This window comes from Kwoniella botswanensis, chromosome 1, assembly GCF_036426115.1.
Source record: "Kwoniella botswanensis chromosome 1, complete sequence".
Classification (NCBI taxonomy): domain Eukaryota; kingdom Fungi; phylum Basidiomycota; class Tremellomycetes; order Tremellales; family Cryptococcaceae; genus Kwoniella; species Kwoniella botswanensis.
This window is the reverse complement of record NC_088599.1, coordinates 7,617,921-7,643,753: the sequence shown is the minus strand read 5'-3', so window position 1 is coordinate 7,643,753 and position 25,833 is coordinate 7,617,921. Positions and strand designations below refer to the sequence as shown.

The following is a 25,833-nucleotide window of genomic DNA, read 5'->3' as shown; positions in this document are numbered from 1 at the left end:
ATGCATGTACATACGAACTTCCATGGATGTGGGATGTGATTGCTTACCCTTGCATCACATCGAGTATTCGTCTCGTTTTTTCATGAAAGCCCAACTACTGGAATTTTCACATGATAAAAGCAGAAGTGACTGAGGTGACTAGCTGTTCAGATTGTATACATATACAGCCTGCGATCATGCGACCACCCATGTGAAACGCTCATAAGCAATGCATATATGAGACGTCAAAGTAAACCTGATGTTACAAGTATGGATTATCCCATCCATCAATCCAATCCCTTCTCATCCCTACTTTCCTATTATCCGAAACCCAAAGTGCTGAACAGTTTAAGCATCAGATTTGATCTTGAGTTGACCGAGGAAAGCGTTCTTCTCAGCTTTATCTTGGAATCTACCGTGACCGAAGTTGGATGAGGTATCGATGAATTTGAGTTGAACTTTCTCGGTGTGAGCTCTGGAAGTGTGAGTTCGGAGGGCCTTTCGGAGAGTGAGGATTCTCTTGACAGGACCGGCACAAGTTCCTTTGATCATGACGAAATCGTTCTTGACGATACCGTATCGGACGAAACCACCCATAGGGGTGATATCCTTCTTGGTCAAATCGAAGTCGGTAGAACCTGAAGATCCAGATGAACCGTTGGCGATTCGGTAGATCTTGTGGTTGATCGATGTTCTGGAGTGGTATCCTCGTTGACCAGCTCGGGCAACTGAGAACATCACCTTGGATGGATGCCAGGCACCAATACAAGCAACTTTTCGGAGACCTCGGTGACTGCGATGGGTTAAAGGAAAAAGATCAGTAAGATTACATTGTTGCAAGAAGATGATTGCACTCACGTCTTTCTAGGAAGTCTGGTGGTACCCCATCGAGCAGTAACACCCTCGTAACCGTGACCCTTGGTGACACCGATGATATCGATAGGTTCATCTTGTTCGAAGATGGAACCGACCTCAACGGTCTTTTCAAAGTTGGATTTGGCAAAGTCGACTTTGTCAGCGACGGAACCACCGTTGACTTGGATTTCCATCAAGTGAGCCTTCTTTTGTGAGAGACCAGTCTTGGAGATTTGGGTGTGGGCCAAAACTCGGACGACGGTACAGTACTTCTTGATTCTCTCGAGTTCTCGGGTGACGGATTGACCGTTGTTTTCAGTGTGTTTCTTGGTGTATCGGGTGAAAGCCTTCTTCTTTGATCGGTACCAGTTCCTATTACGAGTCACCAAATCAGCATATGATAATCCCTATCGGAGAGTACAAATAGAAAAAAAGTTAACTCACTTGTAGAATCGCCTCTTAACTTCGTCAGACAAGTGTTCAGCCCAGACGGTAGTCAAGGATCTCAAACCTCGAGGGGTCTCTACGTAACCGACAACACCGACAATGACGATAGGAGGAGTTTCAAGGACGGTAACGGCCTCAACGACTTCTCTCTTGTGCATTTCTACGATACACCATCAGTATTACACCTTCTATCATTGTGATAAAAGAAAGAACCCACTAGATCCAGGTCGGTCGAGGTCTCGGACGATGTGAGTCATACCAGCCTTGTAACCCATGGTGGCGGTAAGGTGGACTGGCTTCTTGGGGTCGTCCTATATTATCAAACCATTTGAATGTTAACGACATATTCTCCTTTCCGTTTCCCAGACAGATCCTAATCCTGCTATTCCTCATCCCGTCCCATCCCATTCTAGTTCTTTCCCATCCTCATCCTATCCTCTCATAATCCACTCATCCTCATAGTCCATAGTCCCAGCCATCATCCAAAATGAAATCTCCAACTAACCTTAGGGAAAGCCTTACATCTTCCTCTGTGTCGGGCAGCTCGCTTTCTGGGAACTAATCGTCAAAACCACCTTTCATCAGCTCTTCAATCCTTTTCGCTGGTTGGATGTGTACAGATTTGGTACTCACGGAAAGCAAGCGAACCGTGACGAGGCTCCTCGTATTTTCGGTGAGACATCTCGACTTTTTTTAATGTGTTTTAAAGAAAAGACTTGAAGGATGAAGAAAGCAGATAAAAAGTTGACAAAGTTGAGGCTCTCTTCAGTCGGTAGCAGAGACGGAGACGGTACCAGCGGTGGGATGGGTTTGGCAGACGATTCAGGGTGTTGAACTGAAAAGCTGCAACTCACACGTGGTGAGCATGAGACCTCAGTGGCACGCTGTCGGATGTAAGGTTTTTAAACGCCGACAAGCACGAAATCATATTCACCAACCCTCTGAAATGCATAACCTCCACTTCCTGATGACTCCAGGTCGAATTGGTTTAACGCGCAGTCTCTTTCACTGCTATTCATCATACGTACACACAATCTCGCCTAAATGTCATGTCACAACCAACCGTTTACACATGAAGAGACTTCACTTCACATCGCATCTCATAGCATCATCGATAACTCGTTATTGACTCACATGATGTTTTGCTTTGCTCCATCCATCAATCCCCACCGGTGATCTCGGCGTGCAACGTCACAATACGATAATAGAGTTTCGGAGCGAAATGTTATTCGTCTTCATTCGATCCGGTCCGACAACTGAACTCTGTTCAGCTCATCGCATTTGTCCGATACGTGATCGCAGGAAGTCTAGACAACTGACATACTATGACCCCATCTGTTTCGAAGATAACAAGAAGATCGTCATCGGATATCACCATATAGTCATACTCTTTTTTTCTTCGCCTAGAAGCAATCCTTTCCCCAAGAAATCGCGGTCGGAGAGATCGCATCGCCATGATCTTGTGACCTGTACCCTAAAACACTAGCTCAAAGGAGTGTTTGACTTACTCCTTAAAGAACAAAAATCAAGTCCGAACTAGTCCACTCCGAATAATATTGCTATTGATCGGATAAACAAAGACATGTCTATGATGCAAATTGTGTTCGATGTATTGATCTTCCATCTCTTTTAGTTGATGATGGGATCGCATCTCATTTTTTACATCGAACAGAATGGATTTCTCATCCTTTCCTCATAGCTTGGATGGAAAAACTGATATTCATAAACTCAAAAAAAAAAAAAATGAAAAACGAAGTATTGGTAATTTGAACCAACTGGCATATGGATCTGGTTCCTACTCTAGAGGTATTTGCGTTCACTAACAAACCCAATTGATACGGACGACTTTACTCATGCAAGAGGAAGTTTCATCCCCACACGAGCAACACGAAAGGAGGGTATTGAGCGTTTCGCACTTCTTTATCCTTATTCCTGCGCCCAAAAGGTATTTTTCATAGTTTACTCATCAACGACCCTGTTCCCCTCAGAGAGTCAACTACTTCATCAAAGGAATGTTAAGTTGTTACTTCCTATCATCCATCATCCATCAAAATCTCTCAAAAATCTACGAATCGATTTCATGCGTTTGATGATGGTACCTCAACTTATATTCGTGAACTCTCATTCATTGCAGGTAGAAGAAGAGAGGAGAATGAATTGATTTGTACTGATATATTGATGTATTGACGCTTTGACCCTGCCTTTCCTTCATCTTCTCGTTTGAATTCCCACTAAAAATGAAAACGCTGATCAATCTGTTCTTGTTTATATCATTCAATTCCACGATCCATCAAGGAAAACTCGTTACATTTTTGATAACCCCACAAAGATTCAGACATGTCTTCCTCTGCTCTTCCCCCTTGGATCAGTATACTCAACTACACGTTACTACACGATATTTGCCATCAAAGTTGAGGTCATCATCACTATCATCACTGGTCGGAGATCTCACCCGAACAACAACATTCAAACCATCTCACATCTCGTATCAAAGTTAAGGTATAAATATCCTTCTACTTTTCTCACTTCAACTTCGATTTCTTCTTTCCTTTTCTTCCCTTCTTTCCTCAAGGGAGGAAAATAAATCCTTCAAATCGTAATCAGCTTTAGGTAGATTAGAACTTTCAACTTCCTTCCCCCTTATTCAATCGATGTTACTCTTCCTGGTCTCACCACTTCGTGGTAGGATCTAGCATCATCCGCACGTAGTAGTAGTTTCAGTCAGAGTTATCGAACCTTCACTTCGCTACTCGACTGGACTGGAAGAATACGTCTGAATTTTCTACCGAAGAACAGGTTCCATTCGTCTGCCTCTCAATCTATCAATCGCAAATCTCAAGTCGCTTTTGTTAGCGACTGTACGACCTTCGGACCCCGCTCTAGTTAGCCTCAAGACCTTCAATCACGCTCTAATACGCTCGACGCCTTCGTTTCAATACGCCTCAAGCTCTGCTCTAACACGCTCTTCTGGCGACTTTGCGACCTTCGGGTTTCGCTTCAATCCGCCTTAAGACTTGCTCTAATACGCTCTGACGATCTCTCGTGCGGCCATTGCACGAACCTCGGACCTAACGCTCAAATACAGAGTTCAGCTCAACCTGGCGGTGAGTCTACCTTCCTCTACGTCCAACTCCGAACATATACCTACCTCCTTTCATTGTTATACCTCCTCTGTCCTCTTGCATCTCCGCTTCCTTGTACCGTCCACCCCAATTGCCATCTCATCTCGATCTCATACAGTATTTGTTATACTTGACCATTCATGATCATACCTTTGTATCATCTTGCCATCTGTCCTCGGACGGAACATGTCGACCTCATCACTCTACTCACTTCACATCACTCTCCGCTTCAGCAGTTCACTGCCACTACAGGCTTCTCAATCCCCGATCACTACTAAACCCAGTCACCCAAGACTGGGTCAGAAGTGATCTTGGAAACACCTTTCAACCCTTTTTTCCTTATACATAGCAGAGATGCGATACGACTTACATTAGGATGCATCATGCGCTGACTTCAATATAGACCTAGCCTCAAATTCGGAACTCGCACAGCCCATTCAACAATCTCGACTGGTAAGCTACTTCCATCGTTCTCATGTTGCAAGCTGAATTATACAAGTTACTAATGCTGGTCGCTGTAGCCGCAATGCCTCGTTCTCCTTCTACTCCCAGACGAACTTGCTCGATTTCATCGGACGCACCGTATTTAACTGGTCGTAACTCGTCGAGGAGACGACGAGGAATCAGGCCGACGACATGCCAAAATTGCGGGTGTGGGGAGGTGAGTCAAAGCCTTGATGCGCTTCTACATATTGCATACTGATCATGTACTCTCCTGTAGGATGGCACGAACATGTGGCGTAGTAATCCTGATCCGCAACGCATTGCAGAAACCAGAGATAATATGCTCTGCAACGCATGTGGACTCTGGGTAGGCCGGTCCTCAATTGTTGCTTGTACTGATCATCCGCTGATGCCTGAATTCCGGCGACAGAGAAAAGAGCATGATGTTCACCGTCCTCCTGCCTGGTGGGGAAGAAGAAGATCTTCCGCTTCACCAAGCCCTTCGTCGACCTCATCGGCTACGTCCCCTCACCCTCGTCTTGACGTCAGACGAAGAAGATCAAGAAGGGGAGCTAACGAAAGACCCTCCTCACCTTCACCTGCTTTGGATAACAAGGAATCGGATCAAGTCCAGATAGAAGAAGTAGCAGGAATGCTGCTTGGCTTAAGGATGCCCAAGGTGAGTCTTTGCCAATCCTTTCTCAGTAAAAACTAATTAGCGATGGCTGAGAATCCATTTTGTTAAGGAGGAAAAACAGGCTCACCCAGCACAGCACCTCCGAACGCCCTCTCCTCTATATGCCCGTCCAGCATGGCTCTTTAACCAACCGCCGCCGCCTGTCTCTGCTGTACCGCCTCCAAAGGGTTTCCTCCCAGAATCCATTCAAAGATCTTTAGTCCCGATTGACGAGCTCTTAAACCCATTGCTTCCTCAAGCAGGACGTTCCGGTCGATTGACAACCGCAAAAGTCGATAGACACGTTCGTTCTAAGTTGTAAGATATTCCCAACCGAACGCGGTGAATCAAGGTTCACCATATATACCATTTGAGAGAAAAGAGAATAGTATCATAAAAACGTCATTCATTGAAATCCTGATTAGTTGGTCTCCATTCTTTCCTTCTTCTGCGACATTGAACATTAGTATTTCTTCTTTGGCGGTACCTCCCAAGGTAATTCGCATTTTGGCGATTTTTGTTAGTGAGTGACAAGAAAATTGTAGATATATATATATTATCAGTCATACAAATCATGTGAATGCATCCTCGTATCAAGTTATTATCCTGTAGATGCAGGTATGGGGAGTACGAGCAAGCTGTACAGTATCATCCGGTCATATCTCTCTTCCTTCCTCTCTTCCGCACTGAGCGATTAACCAGTATGATCAGTCAGCCAAACTCTAAATCATGGTATCTCGCAAAGTCATGCTCACCCTCTTTCAACTTTGTTTCTATGGGTTTCCATTTCTTCTCTCCCAATCCTTTGGCATAAGCTTCAAGCACCTATCATCGTGATATCAGGTCATCAGTTGAAGTATTGACCCAAGACGAAGAGTGGGATTACACTTACACCAGCATACAATTTCTCAGATTTCGGATGGGTAGAAGCGAACGCTCGTTCCAACACATATAGATCCACAGCGTAATTCTCTGGGAATTGAGCAGTTGACGATAATCCAAAATCTATCAATACCTAAGATGAGTGGGCGGGAGTCAGTATATGAATTTTTTTCCCATTTCCTGGAGAATATGAACGAATGTTTGATTGGGTGAATCAATCCTGTCCAGTTCTGTTTGATATTGGCAATATAGGATGAGGTTCAAACGTACAATCTCATAAGGCTGTGATTTGTTATCTGGAGTCAACCTAATCATCATATTTGATGTAGTCAAATCACCGTGAATGATAGTTGTTAGATGTAATTTAGCTAATGCTGAGCCTATCGATCGCATCAGGTGGTCTAAGGGGAACCCACGAAGGTGTATCAGCTTTTATCCATATCCATGTCTTGTTCAATGTATTCGTCATGAAAGATTAGACCTTAGACAAATGTGACAGTTGAGAGAGTGAGATTATTGACTTACCTCGTCCTACTCCCAATTCCCTCAACTTATCCCATCCTTCATTCCCTTCTTCAACCTCCCCCTCCCCCTGAACATCTACATCTCTCTCATCATCATTGGTGTTAATATCCAGTTCGATCTCTTCTTCATCCTGATACTCCATCTCTCCCTCAGCTCCACCACCAAGCACCTCCCTGACACTCCATCCCTCCACTTTCTCCAGACCTATACATCCCCCCTTTTCATCAACCCACAATACCCTCGGGACTGTCACTCCGTATTTCGCTGCTCTAGCTAGGGAACGAGCTTCGAATGTCAATCTCGAGGCTGTCAGGGAAGCGTCGAGGGAAGGGTGTCGATATTGTTTGGGGAAACGGTACTTGATTATTACCCCTGATGAAGATGAGGTTGAGGAAGAAGAGGAACACGAAGCGGAGGATGGGTTGTATATCTTTGGAGGAGGGAAGAGAGAAGATAGAGCAAAGACTTTCTACAACAATCATTAGAATAGGTCAGTATGAACCTTACAAGACTTGTTATACGCAGGAGAGAAATTGAGACTCGTCATGTTTACAGTATTTGTTGAGACGATAGTGAAGAGGTTGAGGTACGACTTACCGCTTCTGCACCTTGTTTTATGAGTTCTCCTCTTTCTAGATAATACGTTGAGGGCGAGTAAGAATATGAAGAAGTGGGGGTTGACATTGCTGCTAGATCTTGAGTACGAACGAGACGAGATAGGTGAAGACAATGAAGAAAAAGTCGACTCTTGACTTGTTGAGCTGTTGATCAGTTTGCTGTTTTGATGTTGATCAACCTCCACCAAATTCAAAAGTTCAGCTCGTGAAATTATCTCGAAAACAATCTACCCGTCGTCTTGGATGACCGTTCTTGTTCTCCCTTGTGTGTATGCATATGCAGTCGTAAGAGAAAATAACGGTTGAAATCGAGGACCAATATTGGACATGCACAACAGATACATAAAGATGTATCATAACGATATATAATGATAGAGATCAATAGTCATAGATTTATGCACTGGTCGAGTACCAATTATATTCAGGTTACCGATGAATTGCCATCGACGAATTATGAACATAACATACAGATCATCATTTTCTCGTCAACAGGATGTCTTCCTTCGATACATCTCCCTCGTTCAAGTCCGACTGATCTTTCAACGCTTTTCTCCTCCGCTGTCGAATCTAATCCAATCCGATGTAATCCGCATCATTCTCAAAATCATCATCATCCCCTCCACCCCTTCCTAATCCACCTTTTGAAGCCCAGAACGCTCTTCTTTCTTTCCCACCACTAGCGTTTCCCTTCTTAAGTTGAGGAGGGGGAGGTTCGACATACTGAACCGAACTGTCGGTATCACTATCACTGTCACTATCGCTTGAGATTGCATCGAGTTGATCTTTATCTTCATTGTTCTTCTTATTCTTCTTACTGTTATTCGTCTGATTCGTCGATTTGTTCTTATTTTTGCTATTTTTGGATATACTATACCTCGATTCTTCAGGTGGTGAATCCAAAATCTCAATATCATCTTCCGAAACATCACTTGAACCTCCATATCTAGCTTCCACAGCAGCCGCTTTAGCTCTGAGATCGTACTTATCTTGTTTGTCAGGTTTCAGCATAGCGAAAGTGTCATCTGGTCCAATCTCCCCGTCTTCATCTTCCTCTTCGTAGGAAGAATCTTCAAATTCATATGATGAATCGTTGATATCAGGTTCAGATACTTCATCATCATCCACGATAATCGCTCCTACTCCACCATTCGTATTTCGATCTTTCGGTACGGATACAGATGTATTGCGAGATGAGGCTTTTGAACGATCTTTCGATCGAGGGGTAAATAATATGGGAGGTGGTCGATAGTTGATAACGTATTGTTCTGGATTGGCGCCCATAGGTATAGATAACAGTTTTTGGAGTTTCCCACTTTGATGCAATTGCTGTAAAGCTGTACGTTGTTTGAGTGTCTGGAACATCCGTTGAGAAAGTAAATCAGCTACTTTAACTTGACCCCATATGAACAGGTACGATCGACCCACCTCCTTGGTTATGCCCATCACGCCACTCAATGTACTCATCTTATCTGGATCAATCTCATCTTTCCTTCTACCCGATGTCCTCCCACTCATCTCATCGGCTCTCTCAAACAACCTCATGAGGAGTAATTCATACGCTCCGGCAAGAGTGTTCTTTACCTGCCTGATCCCAAACGATCCACCCGAGATATCGTTATCTGTACAAGACAGATTAGCCCATGAGCGTTATACAGCTATACATGGGATATCTTGCTCACCTCTATCTTGTGGATCTTCGATGCTCAACAAAAAACTCTGATTAGGTCGTAACCATCCTCTAGATGATTTCAAATAATAATAACCACCTTTACGTATCGATAACCCTACATCTTGATAGTTGAAATTACGTCCATATAATTCGAAAAATTCAATTAGGAGTGTACCTAGGTTCTCTTCTGGATCTAATTCTGATTTGCGCAATTTCGGATGTACCTGCAAACACCAGAGCGTCATCAGCTGTCATCTCTCAAAGTAAAGAAAAAGAACAGGTGAAAGAAGCCCTACATACCTGTAAGAAACTGATGACAAGACAAATAACCGCATAACTCCCCAACCCTCCAGTGTATACCTCATTCATCGATCGTTGACTCAGGAAAGATTTCACTACCAATATCAACTGTCTTGATCCAGGTAGAGAATCAAGATACCGATTGATGATTTTACTGGCTGATATGCCGTTTACTTGATTCAATGATATATCGACGTTTAATTTGCCTAGGAAAGAATGACAAGGATATCAGATTTACGAGCTTTTGACAAACAGCGCATTGAGAGGATGAGCGAGAGATGATGTAGACTCGGTCATGAACATACCTTCATTAGTTATAAACTTAATAATAGGTACCCTGGCTCTTGATATTATAGCCACCTCGTCCGTTATTCTAGCCATCCTCATCGCTCTAGCCATATCAGCTAGTAATCTAGCTTTGTTAGATTCGGAGAAGTGTTTGTTCGTAACCACCAGATCGATGTCGCTGTGAGCAACGGGCAATTCAGATTAGTGTGGTACATACTTATAAGCAACGACTGACAAGATGCGGTCAACTCACCCCTGCGGTAGATACAGCTGCGTCTGCCAACTTCCAAAAGGTGTCACTTCAGCATCAGGCCAAAGTTTCAGTATGCTCCTACTAATCAATTCGATCATGAATAGCCTAACTTCAAACTCTTCTTTGGTTGGCGAAACGTATTTATAAAACGCGTTGATCTCTTCATTCAACCTATCTCAAACCCTCGTCAGCTTCCCAGTCCCACATCGATGATGAAGGCTACACTAGTAGCTGAAATATCGAGGCTCACATTTCAGATGGATCTCTGCACTTCTCCCAATCTACTAAATCACACCATGGTGCATGTCTTTCGTTCGCTTTTCTCTCCTCTTTCAAATTTCTCGGTCCAGTCTCATCTTTCTCTTTTGCTTTTTGCTTATCCTTGTCCTTGTCCCTTTCTCTATCTCGTTTGCCTTTCTTCTGCTTTTTGGACGACTTCTTGTCTTTATCTTTTCCGGTATCTTGCTGTTGTGTTATGGTAGATCCCGCGTCTGATGCTTTTCTTTTCCCTTTCCTACTACTACTGCTGGTACTATTCTCCGTATTTGTAACCGGGTTAGGATGTAAAGACGCTAGTCCTGTTTTCGAGGTGGAAGGACCAGCTTCGGGAGGAGGGGATAGACCGAAAGATATGAAATCCGCTCCTTCAGAGAAATCCGTTGGTTGTGGCTGGGCCATCGTGGAGTATTGGATGAGGGGACAATGCTGAATACAAGATGTAAAAGTGGGTGAGTGCAATGAAGCATACCATGAATTCACGATGGTTTTGATTTCATCTTCGTAGTGCGAGTGGTGGAGGACAATCGATCAACTTTTCGAGTGACAGGATGGATGATTACGTAAATACCATCCAGACACACGTCATTCCCTGTTGGCCTCCCACGTGGTGACCTACTTCCTACTTCCTTTCGAAGGTGCTTTTGTGTTTTGGTTACCAAGATGACTTGAAGCTGGCTTCATTCCTGCTCAAGTTATAAGAAGATAAGAAAGAACGAACACCAGAGACATAGATCATAGAGACACCACGCATTCCTAACCATATTTGCTTTCATTCCAGCTGGTTACAACTCTTGACGAGAAGGCTCAACGGATACGATGGTTAACATAGCGTAATTCAACTTTCAAGCAACGCTTTCATCAGCCACGGTCATTTCTGTTAGTCTAGAGTGTCTACATTGGTGTCCAAGCTCAGGTTTCATCTAAGAGCTTAGTCATCGACTATCCTCCTTCATCCTTGATCCAACCTTCTTAATTTAACCCTCCAACATACCACCCAAAGACAATATGCTAGCTCCGCCCCAGAGGCACAAACGACCTCGATCACCTTCGCCTCCTCCCCTTCAACTTTCATCGCCCGACCTGACCTCACCATTGGACGTACTGCTGAAACGGAGGAGAAGGGATGAACTGTCATTCTCAAGTCCCAACGACCATCATCAATATCATCAACACAATCAAAGCCATGACTACTTCAATCTACACCCCACAGAGGATAACGCTGAACAACCACATGCGGAAAGTAGCACTTCGGCTTTGAAGAGGTCGATGAAAGGTGTAGAAAGACGACGAACGAAACAATGGGAAAAGCAGAATGCTCCTTCTGCTTCTGCTTCACAACCTACTCCACCACCTACATTCCACAATCATGCTATGACACCCAATCAAAGGAATTACCATTCACAGCCTGATCCCCTAATGTCTTCTTCCCCAATTAGGAATGTATACCCTTCAAGTTCACCGTTCAGAGCGAAAGACGAAGAAATCTTGTGGCAAACGCCCACCAACGTACATTCGGCCTCTAGTGGGGAACAGTATGCGATGGTAGTAACGGAGGAAGACGGGGAAGAAGGAGAGATGGAAATTATGGATGAAGATGAGATGAAGAGACAGTGGGGCGAAGCGTATCAGAAACAAAATTGGTTGTTGCGTAATTTGGTGAGTCACTGAGCAACGCTTATTACCTATCATGTTTAGATTGGTCATACTCAACTCCTGGATACCATTCAATCTTACTTGAAAATTTTCTATATACGATGAAATTTGAGGCTGATCTAGTGTCAATGGTATTTAGCACCTCGCCAAGATCCAATCGCAATCTCAATCACAACACCCCATCCCAACGCCTCATCAACATCCACATCCACATCCCTCTCATACACCTCTACAGAGTACAGACTCCACGTCCAGCACTTCCACATACATCAATGAGCCAACCCTCGTCTCTCCTCATCCTTCATACCGAAGTCAACCTTCCTATCCTGATTCATCCCCTTTCCACTCACATCATCCGTCTGTTGAGCTTCATTCGCCCTCTCACGCACATGATGGCGATGAAGATATGGAAGTCCTAGATACGGACAACGCTGATCCTCATCATCTGCGAGAGATAGAGGATGAGGTGGTGAGAAAGAGATACGAAGAGACGAATAGGCTTTTAGGGGAGTTGGCGGTCGTCAGGCAGAGGAGATGGGGATGAGCGATAGGAGGGATATAACGTCAGAGATCATCAGAAAGGATAGAACTCCCCCGCTGGGGCTATGAATTATAAGTTTAGGGTGATTATTTGGTAGAAGATAGTACCAGGCGGAATGAGAAGGAGACATTCTCGACTCCAAAAATCAAAGCATGATCCGGAAAACAACGCTTTGACCTTTGGTAACATCATGGACGGAATTCGTCCTCATTATTTTGGCATATTTCATCATTTTCTCGCATTCAAATCAATCAAATTACGGTGATTCAATCCCATCGTATTCCCATTCTCTTCCCATCCTTCCTGTTCTTTTTCACATTGTATCTTATCTTTGATTGTAACGATTCAACGACCATATACAACATCAACCAGTATAGCTAAATGCGATAGTCAATTGTAGAATTCTTAGAGATCCGTAGATCCTTATCATTGTAGAAGATCTGTCATTTGGTCATGTATATATTTTGTAGTATCGTCTTGATCATGATTACAGGTATATAGATCCCAGGTCTATAAGGACCTCCATTATATCCTCTCTGCAATTTCTTTTCACTCAATCCCTCTGGGAGTCTACAACCCGATCACGCAAAGGTCATTATCGATCCCATTACAGCTAATTCATCTGATAAACCTTATTCAATCTCCCATTCTCCTCTCTCAACCTCTCAAAACAGAATTGACAATTCTCTATAAATTCCTTACAATCAATTTCCATACCGTTCCACCAGAAATTCTGATTCAACGATTGAATCATGATTTCCAATCCATTGTGAGCTTCCAGTCCTCGATCGTTGAGTGGTCCTCCTTCGTGCGGATAACAATCCAAATGAGCATCCTGCAACAGCTCTAATCGTATAACACCTCCAGGAGGGACCAGCAAAGCACTTTCTTCCTCATGTTCTCCGGGGGGAGGACGGAGATATAATAATCCTATATCCGATAACAAGAAATGATGATGTGAGTGGTATTTGCCTTTTCTCAAATCGGCTATCAGGGGAAGTAATTCTTCGTCGGATGGATAAGCCCTAAGCCACCGGATAGTCTCTTCGTCCAAATTCAAACCCACTTCGCGCGTAGTGGTGGGATCAAGGTAAGTATCGACAGTTCTTTCCTTCGTTGTGGCGGGACGAACCGCTGAGATGGGAGCGAAGAAAGATTGAATACCTGTTTTCCGATGATGTTGTAATACTGTGTTCTCCGATGCTGGGAGCAGGAGTACCCGAGGGGAAGGAGACGGTGGATTGAGTAAGTTGTAGAAATTCCATTTCTGATGTTGCAATTGGCGAATCATCATAGTCAGTGCATAAAATTCAGTACTCATCTTGTTTAAGGTCGCCCTGGATTTGTAATGAGACCACTCACGAAATTCCAGAAATACTTGAAAGATAGTATGAAGGTGTCCAAGGTGAACAATACGGTCATAAGTGGCATGTATGCACCGTGACTGAAAAGCGAACAAAAAAGATTCGTTATTCAAAGTAATTTCTCATTAGCAATTGATTCTTCGCGTTGGTCTCGATGAAGGGCAGTTGACAGACATTTCAGAGCGAATAGATAAAATATCGAAGACTTCAGAAGTACAACGAACCATTGGACTTACTCAAATTTAACTTTTGACGAGTCAGATCCAGTAGCGTTTATTATATCATTTTTGAATTTATAAGTCAACGCAAACTGACAATAACCGATCCGATCCAAGTCATTAATTAGTATATTCTCAAAAATAATCAAATCCACCGTCCAATATCATCCCAAGACTATCTCCCAATCGTTCATCCACACATTAAGTTTCACACATTAGGATCCACACGGAACGTCGTGGTGTATAGCACTCACCGTAGTGATCCCCAATACACCAACGATATTCGCGAATCCCCAACCTATCGGACTCCTTCGATGACCCCACCAAGCCCACCAGACCCATAGATAACTCTCGTATGGGAATCTCTCGCATTTCACTCTAAGGTCCACCTCAGTTACAATCCGGTCTTTCTCCGAGTCACAACTGGAACTAGAACTAGTGGAACTGTTCTTCTTCTTCTTATTCGTTGTCCTGTCTTTGGCTTCAATTTTGTTGTTAGAAGGGTTAGGAGGGAGACTACATCCTACCAAATGATTGAAAGGGATCGAGAGTGCGAAGAACAGATAGAAATGGAGAAAACCAGTGACAGTTTGATAGGTCGCCAATAGCCATGTTAAAACTGTTAGTGCGGTGAGTAACGACGAGAGATCATCGAGTGATGAGCTATTTGATACGAAAGGGTGGATCAGTTTGTGGCTACAGTGAGTAAGTAAACATCTGGAGTTTCGAACGAGGATGAGTCGGTGTATATGCACGAAAATTTCCTGTGTACTTCAGAGCCAAAGCATCATTGGCCAGACTCACTTTCCAGGAATCGTGAATGTCAAAATGTCATTCCCAAAATCCCTAAAACTATAACCCTGACACTGTGGGTCCATCCCACCAGTCTTAATCTGACACCAACCCCATGCACCTCATGCCACGTCCGTACCCCCGGCACGGGAAATGTCAAATACCTCTTTATCGACCAAGATAAAATTACCAATGGGAGAATCAGAGTTGATAGAGTGCGTTACTGTTAGGACTAATGCGCAGATGAGGGATAAGATTGGTGAGATAAATGGCCGATAGGTCATGTAGAACTTCACTAAGGGATTGTGTTGAGGATGACGCAAGATGGAGGTAGGTTGACGGATACTTGAAAGTGAGGGTGACTTAGTAGATTTCGGAGGAGAATTAGTGGAGTCGGGATGAGTAGATAGATCGGGTAATCCAGTATCCAACCTTGATTTCCTCTGAGGTGGTAATGTATATCTAGCAGGGGCGACTGACATCCTACCTAATTTATTTTGATCTTTAGGACCAATCAAACGAGTTTGCTGTTTATGTATGTCCGGAGTAACACTTTTGGAGTATGGTACACGTTGATGCATCTCCTGTTGGACCGCTCCAACATCCTCTGAATGATGTAGATCAGGATGTGAGGATGGATCGATATCTCGTATTGGCGATAAGAAGTTTTCAGAACCTGGTATATCAGGCGAAGAAGTATTCCAGTCACCTATGGATCTCACTCCCTCTTTGTGCAGCTGAGGCGCCGGAATAGCTTGCTTCGGTTGATATGGCGTAAGATGCGATAAACTCAGTGCGGAAGGCAATGTCGATTGTGTATTGTTCTTTCCTTTCCGTCCTTTTCTCTCGTTTCCAATAGCTCCGACAGTAGCATTAGAAGTGGCCGGTAAAGATCCATTCTTATCCTTATTCGATCCAGGGGTAGGGGTCAACTCACCAGGGGAGTCAATCACATGACTCTGCTCATCTGCAAATTGCACCTTAGCAGTGGTTTTGGCAGTATATGGATAAGGTGTAAGATGGGTATTCGAATCCGAACTTGTCAATCCTTCTGAACCATGTTGGAGGGGTGTATCTGGAGGAAGGGAATTCAAAGGTCTTGAAGAAGGTTTATAAGATGTTCTTGAATATTTCCTTGAGCTCGAAAATCTTGACCTTGTCGCTGCATCATCTGCACCTCCACCATTAACAGTGGATAACCAATCCGATCTATGATATAGCTCACTGGCAGTCTCACAATCATCGTCAAATGAATTCTTCCCGGCTGAAGGTGTGGCAAAAGGAGGTAGAGGCGTTTCTGGCGGTGCATATGGAGATCTGGTATATCCACTTCCACTTGGACCATTATTGGTACTATATGATCTTGACCTGGAAGAGCTTGAATTCGTATTGCTGCGATTCCTGGTGGACAACTCGGAGAATGAGGTGGGTGGTCGAGTGGTAGAGTAGGTGAACGGGGGAGATAAGTTGGTGGAAGTGGTATATGCAGTCGAGATGGGCGATATTGGTGAGCGAGGCATTGCAAGCGATGTTGATATCTGGATGACCACCTTAATTGGTTTATTGTAAAGTATCGAAAGTCATATTAGGTCATATAAGATCATGAGGTGTCAACAAGTCAGTGATCGATGGGAGGGTAATTGATAGTATCCCGTGTCATTCCAAGCGGAAAACACAAAGGATGGTCAGAACAAAGGTTAGTCACGTTAAAATCAATATTGTCAAACGGATCATTAGTAGGCTCCTCGATCTTACTATCCTTTACATACAATGAGATGATCGGATACCTAATTATACTTTAGGTTTACTTACTAAAAATAAGATCTCTTTTTCCAACCGATATTGTGATCACATATTCCAGACCATCATTGATGGGTTACGTACTCGAGAACGCTTCTTGGAGTTTATCGATCATTTCAGAGGCTCAATATCGACATTAGGACCGTACGGCACGATCCTATTGGGGTTGATATGTTTGTGAGAATAGTAGTAGTGTTCCTTGATGTCTACGGTCAGATTTACCGTCAGCTATCCGATTCATCAATCACACGGCTCCTACATTAGCTGAACTTACGTTCGAAATTGGTAGTATCCTTGAAAGCTGGGTTATTCCAGTATAGTCGTTGAAGCCATTTGTGCAAGTGTGGGTAATCGTGTCGGACTATGTGATGCCCGTCAGTGACTACCTTAAATGAGATTGAACGGCTCTACTTACTCAGTCCGAAGTTACACTTGAAGTGAACATAGTATACAGGATCATATCTGACAATGGTAGTGTAAAGTCTACCAAACACGATTCGTTAGCTTTACACACGTATTTGATGGAAAGCGTGACTGCCTACCTGACATCAGCTTCTGTCAACCTTCCACCAATCAGGAACTCTCTTCCATCGCTCAAAATGTCCTCTAGACGTTGTAAGCTTTTAGCAAGCGGTTTGACAGCATCCTCATAGGCTTGTTGGGTAGTCGCAAAACCCGATTTATACACCCCGTTGTTCACATCGTTATACACCCATTCGTTCAGTTCGTCAATTTCCTTCCTCAATTCTTGAGGGTACAAATCCAATTCTTTCTGCTGACCCGAAAGTTGTTCGTTGAAAGCTGTATTGAGGAATCTGATGATTTCGGAAGATTCGTTATTCACGAGCGAATTGGTTTTCTTGTCCCATACGACAGGTACGGTAAACCTCGCGTCGTAATCTGGTTGAGCCTTGAAATACAGTTCACGCAAATGTGAGAACCCAAATAAGTGGTCTTCGGTTGCAGCTGGGAAGGTATCGTCGGAATGTTCAGATTGGGGAGCAGGGTTGGAAGATGTTTTGGCAAAGTGCCAGCCTTTCTCTAACATGTGAGGGTGGACCACGGATACGTCTATCAATGCAGAATGAATATAATCAACTTATGCTTGGAAGTGGGGTATATAGCTGACATACCGATGAACTCCTCGAGGCCCTTTAACTTCCTTACGATCAATGCCCTGTGAGCCCAGGGACATGCCAAACTGACATAGAGGTGGTATCGCCCTAACACAATTCCATCAGATTCTGCCTAGCTCGAGATCATGACAACTTACCTTTCTCAGGAGCATATTTGCCATTAGGCTCGATGATATCTCTGAAAGAACTGGTTTGTCGCTTGAATGATCCCGACTTGTCTGCCCAAGAGGTGATATCTTTCTGTGCGGGACTCATCTTATGAAATTGTCTGGGTTGAATTGGTGGGAATTGGCGAGGTATGGATCTGAACAAAGAGGCGGATGGTCGATTGTTTCTCAATGATCTAGCTAAAGTAGACATAAGGTGAGTTGGTGGTGGGAGAGAACGAGTTTCACACCGATTTGAAGAGCATCTGGCTATTTATACGGGAACGTATCCTGCTGAGTACGAAGTTCTGATTTTCATCATTGATCACTGATCCTGATTTTCCGGTGACTAGCGGTGCCTGTAGCTTGGACCGCCGCATACCAAGATCTCCCTAATCACCGAGCAAAGCCCTGTGGTGAAGATACTCATACATTACAAAAGTTTGTAATGCTGATTAGGAACATGATATACCCGGTGAAAGTGAATATGACGTAGCCGACCGATTGCGACGAGGATCGAAATCTCCACGCGAACGTCTGTGCTTTCGTCTGCTCTTGCAATGGTTTGTTTTGCGTGACTACCCACTGTCGACTTGCAACTCTTCCTTGTCACCTGTGTACAGAAACAACGAACGCGAACAAGAACAAGACAGACACAATGACAACCCTCGTCACCATCCCAAACGTCACAGCTTACCACCTCCCCACCCCTACCTCCGACCCTTTACCACTCTCGACCGGTGAACTCAACCTCACCGTCATCCCTGCCAATCCGCCTTCCCATCCTTCATCAACTCTCACCTTGACCGTAGGAGGATCATCGTTCCCTTTACTTCCCAATAGCCCGGTACAAAAGGTTCAAGCGAAAGATCAACATCCAAGCTATATCTTTGCGCCTGTCCCCGCGGATGGTGGAGAACCGGTCGGTCAGGTCAAACTTCGTTTCAAGGATAGGTAAGTGGCCGGGATTATCACTCATGTATCAGATTAACAAGCGTCGTAGATGCTCTGATCATTCACAACATTGGGAGGAGAGCTTGCCGAGAAGAGTGGTACTGAGATCGCACATTTACGCTCGTGCTGATCATAATTCTCTCGCAGCTCAAACCAAGGAGAATGGGAGGCTACTGAAGCCCTCGCTCACAAACTCGAAGAAGCCCTGAAGTCAAACAAAGTATGGAACGAAACCACCTTGTTCGTCGACGATGAGTACGAAACTGGAGGAGTAGCGAAACATACCCAAAAATGGGGCGAGACCATTGCTGGGGCAGTCACCTCTGCTGGACAGGCTTTGGCCGAGAGGTTAGGAGCTTATACCGATCGGTGAGTGTGCGACCTCCCGTTCATCATATACTGTCCAATCCTATCTTCGTTTTTCATATCCCTTTTCACCACGATCTTCCAGTTATCCTAGTCAATCGGAATAATAGACCTGCCAAGCTGACATTGTCACTCTCAACAAAGACACGTCGCCCGAACCAACCCTGAACACCCCGCTCCACCATCCGATCTCACGAAGGAACGAGCCAGCGCACTTGAACTTGGATCTTCGAGACTCGCCGATTCCGTCGAAGTAGGAGCCAACAACATTGGATCGTACGTCCACGAAACTGCTAAATCCGTTGGTGAGAAATTACCCGACAGTATAGCAAAATCTTCTGAACCGGTCAAAGAGGAAGATAAAGGGCAATTTAGGAAATTGGCAGAGGAAGGTTGGGAACAAGTTACAATCGCTGCTAAGGGCATTGCGGGTGCTGCAATCACCGTTGGATCAGCCGCTAGCCAATCGGCCCATAGAGCTGTGGAGCATAATTTCGGTAAAGAAGCTGAAGGTGTCGCTCAAGGTGAGTTATCATGTGGAATTTTCACTACTGTGTTTACCTTCACAAAAACCTAGTCACATATGTGGAATGCTTTACTCGTGCTAAGGCATAGGTCATATACAGACGTAGGCCAGACAGGTTCCAACCTCGGTACAGCAGCTGTATCAGCAGCCAAAGGTACCAGTGTCATCATGCAAGGTACCAATGCCGCCTCAGGTGCTCAAGCTGCTAAACAAGGAGAGTAAGGTCATTGGGTGCGTTTCACTCGCATGAGGACATGCCCATAGATACGATATGTCAGAAACAAGGCAGAACCAATGAAGAGTGACAAGTAAGAAGTAAGTAGTCAAGGAAGTTGTATTTGTAGTCTATGATCACATTGATAAAAGCATGAATCCTCTCACACACTATGATAAGTTGCCAGATTATCTTGCTTTCCGGCAGTAGTCAGGCATAAGTTTAGTTTCGATCGGAGAGCGATTGAATGTCTTAGTATGCCTCAGTGTGCTCAGAGTGAGTCCTGGGCGTAAAAGTCCATATATGTAAGTAACAGCAGAGCAAGTCATGTTTTAATTACGGGTTCTTGCCTCAAAATGTAAAGCAATCTGTTTTGGCGCGAGATGAAGCAGATCCAAAATGCAATAGATTACGAATATGTATAAGTTATGGCTCCAATGTGGGTTGTCATCGTTGCATATTCTCAGATGCATCATATGGCTAGCGGATCAAACGAAGGTCTGCCTTGCCCTCTCCTACCAGCTATCACCTACCAAAGTAGATACATACTCTGGCAGAACTAGCCATTCTGAGTCCTTGCAAGAACCATCTATCGAGGTCCAAATCGCTCTCCATCCGGACAACAATCGCCGGTGATGCAATCCAGGCCAACCCACAGACACGATTTGCAACAGCCATTCTTCTCTTCGACTTGGGTATTATCATTACCTTTTCGAACGGATCGTCACAATACAGTCAGGTCGTCAGCACGGTAGATGTATACGTCCCTTGATTATTAGATGACTTACTGTGGGAAGCGGTCTGAGTATAATCCATTTGAGATGTATTGTCTGTAATGCAGATTACCAGATCTCCGTGTCAGTGAGACACCAAACTATTTTACTTACGTCCAACAGTACTTCCAGCAGTCGAGCCACCACCTCCTGTGGTTTGGCCAGCGTTAGATCGAATGTCAGAAGGTTGGTTATTTTCAGACATGATGAGACTGAGGGTAAGACGATTTAATACTTGTGTGAATGCTTGATCAGTTGAGATGATTTACTGTATTGAGAATCAGGACTACCCTCTCCTCTATTTATATCTTTTCAGTTGTGTGATCGTACTTCTCACAAGCGCATTTTCTCTGCCTGCCCTGATCTGTGTTCGGACAAAATTTGGAGCGTGTAAGAGCATCTGATTTCGAAAGGAGCATTACTGACCCCTTGACTGTCTTGGGATGCTTCTGACTAGGAATATAACTTCTGTGTCATCATGATAAGGAGAATCATTGCGTAGAGTATTGTGCAGGATCCAGCCTGGTATACCGAGCTGATCGAGCGTAGCTTCCATCCCTTGTGAAGCGGGAAGTATGTGACCTTCAGGGGAAAGGACAGAGAGTCTGAAACATATCAGAACACTTACATCTTCCCGAACCCCACTCAGTGAGATTACTGGGGTGTTGTGGCTTCTCAGAAAGGACATGGAGGGTGATGACACGGTCTCTGACGTTCTTTGGGGCAGGCTATCACCGAGGCACTCAGCATGACCTATTCAAATACATGTGATCCATATCCGCCTGACGAAACTGGCCTTTCTGAGGATTTGGGCATACTGAGTAGGCTTCTCATGAAAGGGACAATGAAGGCAAACAAAGTGAGAGTTACGGACTCAGTCTCAGCCACTGACCTTCCCTGATGATAATTGGCTCATCGTGTGGATTGACGACTTCCTGGGCGCCATCTGGAGAACCACGACTCGGTGTCCTTGTGAAAGGACTTGGATCCGTTGGATTTGCCACCTGTATCATACTTCTATCACGGTCGGCATCGCCACGCAAAGCAAAGAATTTCCATTCCCCTATCTTGAGAAGCATGGGTCAGGCAGGAACTTACACGATGTAGCACAATAATGGGATAATGGTTAGCCTACTGAACGCTTGGGGAATTTCTGCACATAGCCAGCGTTACTCACCCTTATCGGCATGTGTATCCTTTTCCCGTCCTAGATTCGGTGTCTGATTCGATGGACCAGACTGTGGCGGAGTGGCTTGTGTATTTCGCGCATCCTGTGACCACCAAAAAGGATCGATGACCTCAGCTGTTTGCACATCGTTGATATACAGGCCACATGCTGTTGGTCTTGATTCATCCTCGTAACTACGTGCCCCCTCTGCTTCGCTGTCTCTGGTGAAATGAGGATTATCCGAGGTGCCGTCAAATTTGCTATCGTCATGTGGGTTCCCAAATTTGCTGGAATATTTACTCGCTATCACGGGTACCCCGATATTCTTGGATCGTTTGACGGACATTATAACCCCCTTAGCATCCCGGATCGTCTCTCTGATCCAGGCTGAGCCACCGTGATTGACACCACTCTTTGTTTCTGTGTTGTATCCAGACATATTGGACCAAGGACGGAGTAAAGACCTATATTGACTGATTGAATTGTACCGTAATTCTTACGAGTGGCGGATTGTGCACCGATACTTGAAAGCATGAAGGGTGAGCGTGGGCGGTCGATATGGAGCGAGATGAGCTTATATCCATAATAATGAACAACGGATGGGAAACAGATAACGGCTGGCTAAAAGGAGGTATGTATACATGTCATCGTATCTTTCCTTCCATCAGCTGATATTCCTACTAGAGCGATTAAGCATTCACAATACAAACTCGAAGCACGATTACGATCTTTAGGTCCTGTGAAAGAGGAGACAGATTGGTATTGAGCTCGTGAAGTGGGGACTCTATTGTTCAGCGAACTTAGTAAATTGGTGATGAGCATCACGGTTTAGCATCATGCATCATAATCATTCCATTGGGAGTATGCTGTGGATGGAAGAACACTAAAGACGAACGCCGCCCGGATATTCTGCAGCCTTCCTAAGAAAGATGCTCGATCGCATCATGTCCATGTATTTACTTGGTCCCAGATTTTCTACTGAATAATCTGAACCATCGTCCTTCCCCAAAACCGTTCGTGGACGCTAATACATGACCAGTTCTCGTTAGCTCCGGTTGACACTCGGTAATAGAAAGACCCCTTACATTTCGCCTCAAATACCCCAGGAGAAGGGCCATTAATCATCAGCCATTCTTCTTTCTTGAGACTGTCGACTGAGGCACTCAGGTCAACCTGAGGCTCAGCTGGGCTTCCATCTTCCTGTATGAGCTCGAAGACAGTTTCTGACTCGGATTGCAGGTCTTTTTGAGTCGCGATAGCACCTCCTGGCTCTGAGTTGTCAGAAATGCTGGTGATATTCGAGAGGTCAGCCGATGATGGGTCTTGTGCCACTTTCGATCTCCAGACTCCACCGCGTTCTCGTACGTATTCCACAATAACATCCAGAAGATCGGTGTTGTTGGGGTCTAAGCTGTACTCAGTCATCTTGGTGGACTCGTGTGGGATAGGGACCGTCCATTTTCCATCACGGCTCATTGTCATGCCATTGATTTGGGTCGCGGATCCAGAAAAGTGTCTGTTCGAACAAGAAACTTGTAGCCATGTTCCATCAGGGTACTTACGATGACCCAGTGTAAATTCACTTCCGTCAGAATTAGGGCCCTTGTATTCCCTGAAATAGGCTTCCAACATCTTGTATGGATCGTTGAGGGGGATGATATTGTGTTCAAGCTCAAGCACAAATCATGTGTCTATTTAGCGCAATATATACCATAGTGGAAGGATGAGGGAGGCGCTCTGCTAAGAGCAGCTTCATATTTCATGAAAGGTGTTGGTCTTTTCATGGAATCGTCTGTTAGTAATTTAAAGTAGCCTTCTTTTGAATGAATTGATCATGGAGCTTCAAGAACTTCTATAGAGCCTCGATGGTTCTTCAGCTAAGAGCCTTTGTGATGTCAGTCAGAGTTCCCCAGTGCTGCTTAGCCTGAATAGCTTTACCCACATCACCAACCTACATCATGTTACCCTTCGCAGTCGTAGAAGACATTGAGAAACTTGCAAATCCTTCTCAGAGCGACGTTATATTGATTGACTCCTGCCTTCTATTTGCTAAAAGGAATTACCCGGTCGTCCAGATTGGATACCTTCTTACAAAAGAAAGCGCGCAGCAAGGTAAATGACGTTTGGACCTCTGCATCATTCCGATACTTTCATAGTATCACACTTTGCATCCCTTCTGTCAATAATACTCTCCCTTCAGTGTGACGACTACGAATGTGGGTATACGAAGTGCCTTTCATCAATCACCTTGTTTAGCGATACCAAAAGCCACTGGCCAGGGTTGAACACGCTTCCAGTCCACAGCTCATGAGAAATCCCAGGGCAGTCATTGCTCGCGTTATTCAGTAACGTCACGAGACAACACAATCTGCCACCCATCGTCTTCGAGAGACCCAATGGTGTCACCTGTCACCTCCTAGACAGTCATTCCATTTCCATTGTGGCTAACCGCTGATGACCCTGGACGGAATACTTCGGGCCACCCAGGTGTGAAGTTCGCAGCCGGAATTTGTTTCCGCCCTAGCTTGGACTTGGCCCCCGTGGAAGAGGAAACTCGCAAGCTTCGCCGGGGTTATCCAGGCCAACGCCTTGGTGCTGGGATCTCTGACATATTTTGTTTCCCGATTGCTACCACTTTCATCTTTGGAATATTCTTTCAATTGTGTGGCATCTAACGGAACAGCAAGTGCATCGTCCTCGTTAGACTCTGAGCCATATCAACCCTCATCAGTGTCTCTGATCCCGGAAGTACTATCAAGTCGCCACCGGCCTCCAGAATCTTCCCTGTGGTGCACTGTGAATTTTGACCCCTTGAGACTGCGTCCGGTGTATACTCTCAAATAGGTGGCAGACATATCAGACGATGATTAGGAAGACCTATTGTCAGAGCAATGGTGAGTTCATTGATCTGCGGGGATTCTTGCAGGCCGTATTGACAATGACATACATGAGTATATCTATATTATCGTGCGTGAAACAAATACCCCACTTAGTAAGCTCGAGGTGCCTTCACGGAAGCCAGGACAATCTTCTCGCTCCAACATAGTCTAACGCAGTGCAGAGGTAGCTCAAAGGAGATCTCATCCTGAAACCTCGTGGGCACACAGCTCTCAAGTGCGATGAGTTCGAGACCAGGAAGTTGCATTGCGAGAAGAGCGTCGAAGCAACTTGAAACAGTCATCTGTACAGGACCACCGAGCTTAGTCATTTCTCACTGCCATGGGATCGTACATCTGTATACAATCGGACTCACCTCTGTTGGAGCTTCTTTGAGAAGAAAGGGCACTCGTCTACGTCCACACGTCTCCCAAGGCTTATGCTGAGCTATCAAGATGTATATCCACAGTGGACGTAGAATTATAGATGGGTAGGTGATCATCTGTGATATATATCAACTTGCATGTTAAGAAGTCGGTTCTGAATAGTTAGCTACTAAGAGAAGGACAGCACAGCTTTATATCTCTACTCGCCCTTAGAGCCTTTACTGAAAATACCGCGGAATTTTGTTCCCAACCGATTGGGAACGAGCGCCTGGGGTAAAAATAATCAGTCAAGATACAATTTCCGGATATTCTTGGGACTTACTAGGACTGGTAGAGGACTCTTCAGCCGAAGAACCACTGGCGATCACCCAGGATTTGAGCTCAGGATGCTCAATGAGCTCGCTCTCATCTGGAGGTGGGGGTGAGTCGCTGGGAAGTGGGTCAGTCTGAGTGCCGACATCAGTCTGTTAGACCTGCTGGACCCTGGCACTTGGCGAGGGCATGAAACCAGCCAAACCCGTCTGAAGGCCGCCATCGACCAAGGGGAGCTCAACCTCAGAGGCCTCTCCAAGTCCGATGGGCG

At 44.8% G+C, this 25,833-nt stretch overlaps 9 protein-coding genes across 9 annotated transcripts; 3 read left to right on the top strand and 6 right to left on the bottom strand.

Moving 5' to 3' along the window:
- Positions 1 to 327: 327 nt before the first annotated feature.
- L199_002885 (60S ribosomal protein L3) lies at positions 328 to 1,963 on the bottom strand (the record flags this gene model as incomplete). The annotated part of the gene is made up of 6 exons (XM_064888624.1): positions 328 to 772; positions 838 to 1,206; positions 1,279 to 1,441; positions 1,499 to 1,592; positions 1,787 to 1,839; positions 1,915 to 1,963. The coding sequence occupies 6 exons, from the start codon at positions 1,961 to 1,963 to the stop codon at positions 328 to 330; spliced, it is 1,173 nt and encodes a 390-aa protein (XP_064744696.1).
- Positions 1,964 to 4,929: 2,966 nt separating this feature from the next.
- On the top strand, positions 4,930 to 5,845 carry L199_002884 (uncharacterized protein; the record flags this gene model as incomplete). Its single annotated transcript, XM_064888623.1, has 4 exons — positions 4,930 to 5,064; positions 5,125 to 5,214; positions 5,278 to 5,526; positions 5,594 to 5,845. 4 exons carry the CDS (start codon positions 4,930 to 4,932, stop codon positions 5,843 to 5,845), a joined length of 726 nt encoding a protein of 241 aa, XP_064744695.1.
- A 326-nt stretch (positions 5,846 to 6,171) lies between these two features.
- Positions 6,172 to 7,614, bottom strand: L199_002883 (EKC/KEOPS complex subunit BUD32; the record flags this gene model as incomplete). The annotated part of the gene is made up of 6 exons (XM_064888622.1): positions 6,172 to 6,209; positions 6,279 to 6,348; positions 6,416 to 6,538; positions 6,676 to 6,806; positions 6,931 to 7,399; positions 7,528 to 7,614. 6 exons carry the CDS (start codon positions 7,612 to 7,614, stop codon positions 6,172 to 6,174), a joined length of 918 nt encoding a protein of 305 aa, XP_064744694.1.
- A 500-nt stretch (positions 7,615 to 8,114) lies between these two features.
- Positions 8,115 to 10,735, bottom strand: L199_002882 (uncharacterized protein; the record flags this gene model as incomplete). The annotated part of the gene is made up of 7 exons (XM_064888621.1): positions 8,115 to 8,900; positions 8,973 to 9,166; positions 9,227 to 9,440; positions 9,517 to 9,722; positions 9,822 to 9,982; positions 10,058 to 10,228; positions 10,308 to 10,735. 7 exons carry the CDS (start codon positions 10,733 to 10,735, stop codon positions 8,115 to 8,117), a joined length of 2,160 nt encoding a protein of 719 aa, XP_064744693.1.
- Positions 10,736 to 11,341: 606 nt separating this feature from the next.
- On the top strand, positions 11,342 to 12,533 carry L199_002881 (uncharacterized protein; the record flags this gene model as incomplete). The annotated part of the gene is made up of 2 exons (XM_064888620.1): positions 11,342 to 11,992; positions 12,129 to 12,533. The coding sequence occupies 2 exons, from the start codon at positions 11,342 to 11,344 to the stop codon at positions 12,531 to 12,533; spliced, it is 1,056 nt and encodes a 351-aa protein (XP_064744692.1).
- Positions 12,534 to 13,143: 610 nt separating this feature from the next.
- L199_002880 (uncharacterized protein) lies at positions 13,144 to 16,424 on the bottom strand (the record flags this gene model as incomplete). The annotated part of the gene is made up of 6 exons (XM_064888619.1): positions 13,144 to 13,797; positions 13,893 to 13,974; positions 14,131 to 14,204; positions 14,367 to 14,775; positions 14,917 to 15,005; positions 15,069 to 16,424. 6 exons carry the CDS (start codon positions 16,422 to 16,424, stop codon positions 13,144 to 13,146), a joined length of 2,664 nt encoding a protein of 887 aa, XP_064744691.1.
- A 391-nt stretch (positions 16,425 to 16,815) lies between these two features.
- Positions 16,816 to 18,095, bottom strand: L199_002879 (uncharacterized protein; the record flags this gene model as incomplete). Its single annotated transcript, XM_064888618.1, has 6 exons — positions 16,816 to 16,910; positions 16,979 to 17,065; positions 17,120 to 17,187; positions 17,247 to 17,775; positions 17,838 to 17,927; positions 17,978 to 18,095. The coding sequence occupies 6 exons, from the start codon at positions 18,093 to 18,095 to the stop codon at positions 16,816 to 16,818; spliced, it is 987 nt and encodes a 328-aa protein (XP_064744690.1).
- Positions 18,096 to 18,644: 549 nt separating this feature from the next.
- On the top strand, positions 18,645 to 20,054 carry L199_002878 (uncharacterized protein; the record flags this gene model as incomplete). The annotated part of the gene is made up of 4 exons (XM_064888617.1): positions 18,645 to 18,940; positions 19,088 to 19,309; positions 19,451 to 19,830; positions 19,933 to 20,054. 4 exons carry the CDS (start codon positions 18,645 to 18,647, stop codon positions 20,052 to 20,054), a joined length of 1,020 nt encoding a protein of 339 aa, XP_064744689.1.
- A 2,889-nt stretch (positions 20,055 to 22,943) lies between these two features.
- Positions 22,944 to 23,412, bottom strand: L199_002877 (uncharacterized protein; the record flags this gene model as incomplete). Its single annotated transcript, XM_064888616.1, has 2 exons — positions 22,944 to 23,011; positions 23,073 to 23,412. The coding sequence occupies 2 exons, from the start codon at positions 23,410 to 23,412 to the stop codon at positions 22,944 to 22,946; spliced, it is 408 nt and encodes a 135-aa protein (XP_064744688.1).
- Between the last annotated feature and the right edge of the window lie 2,421 nt (positions 23,413 to 25,833).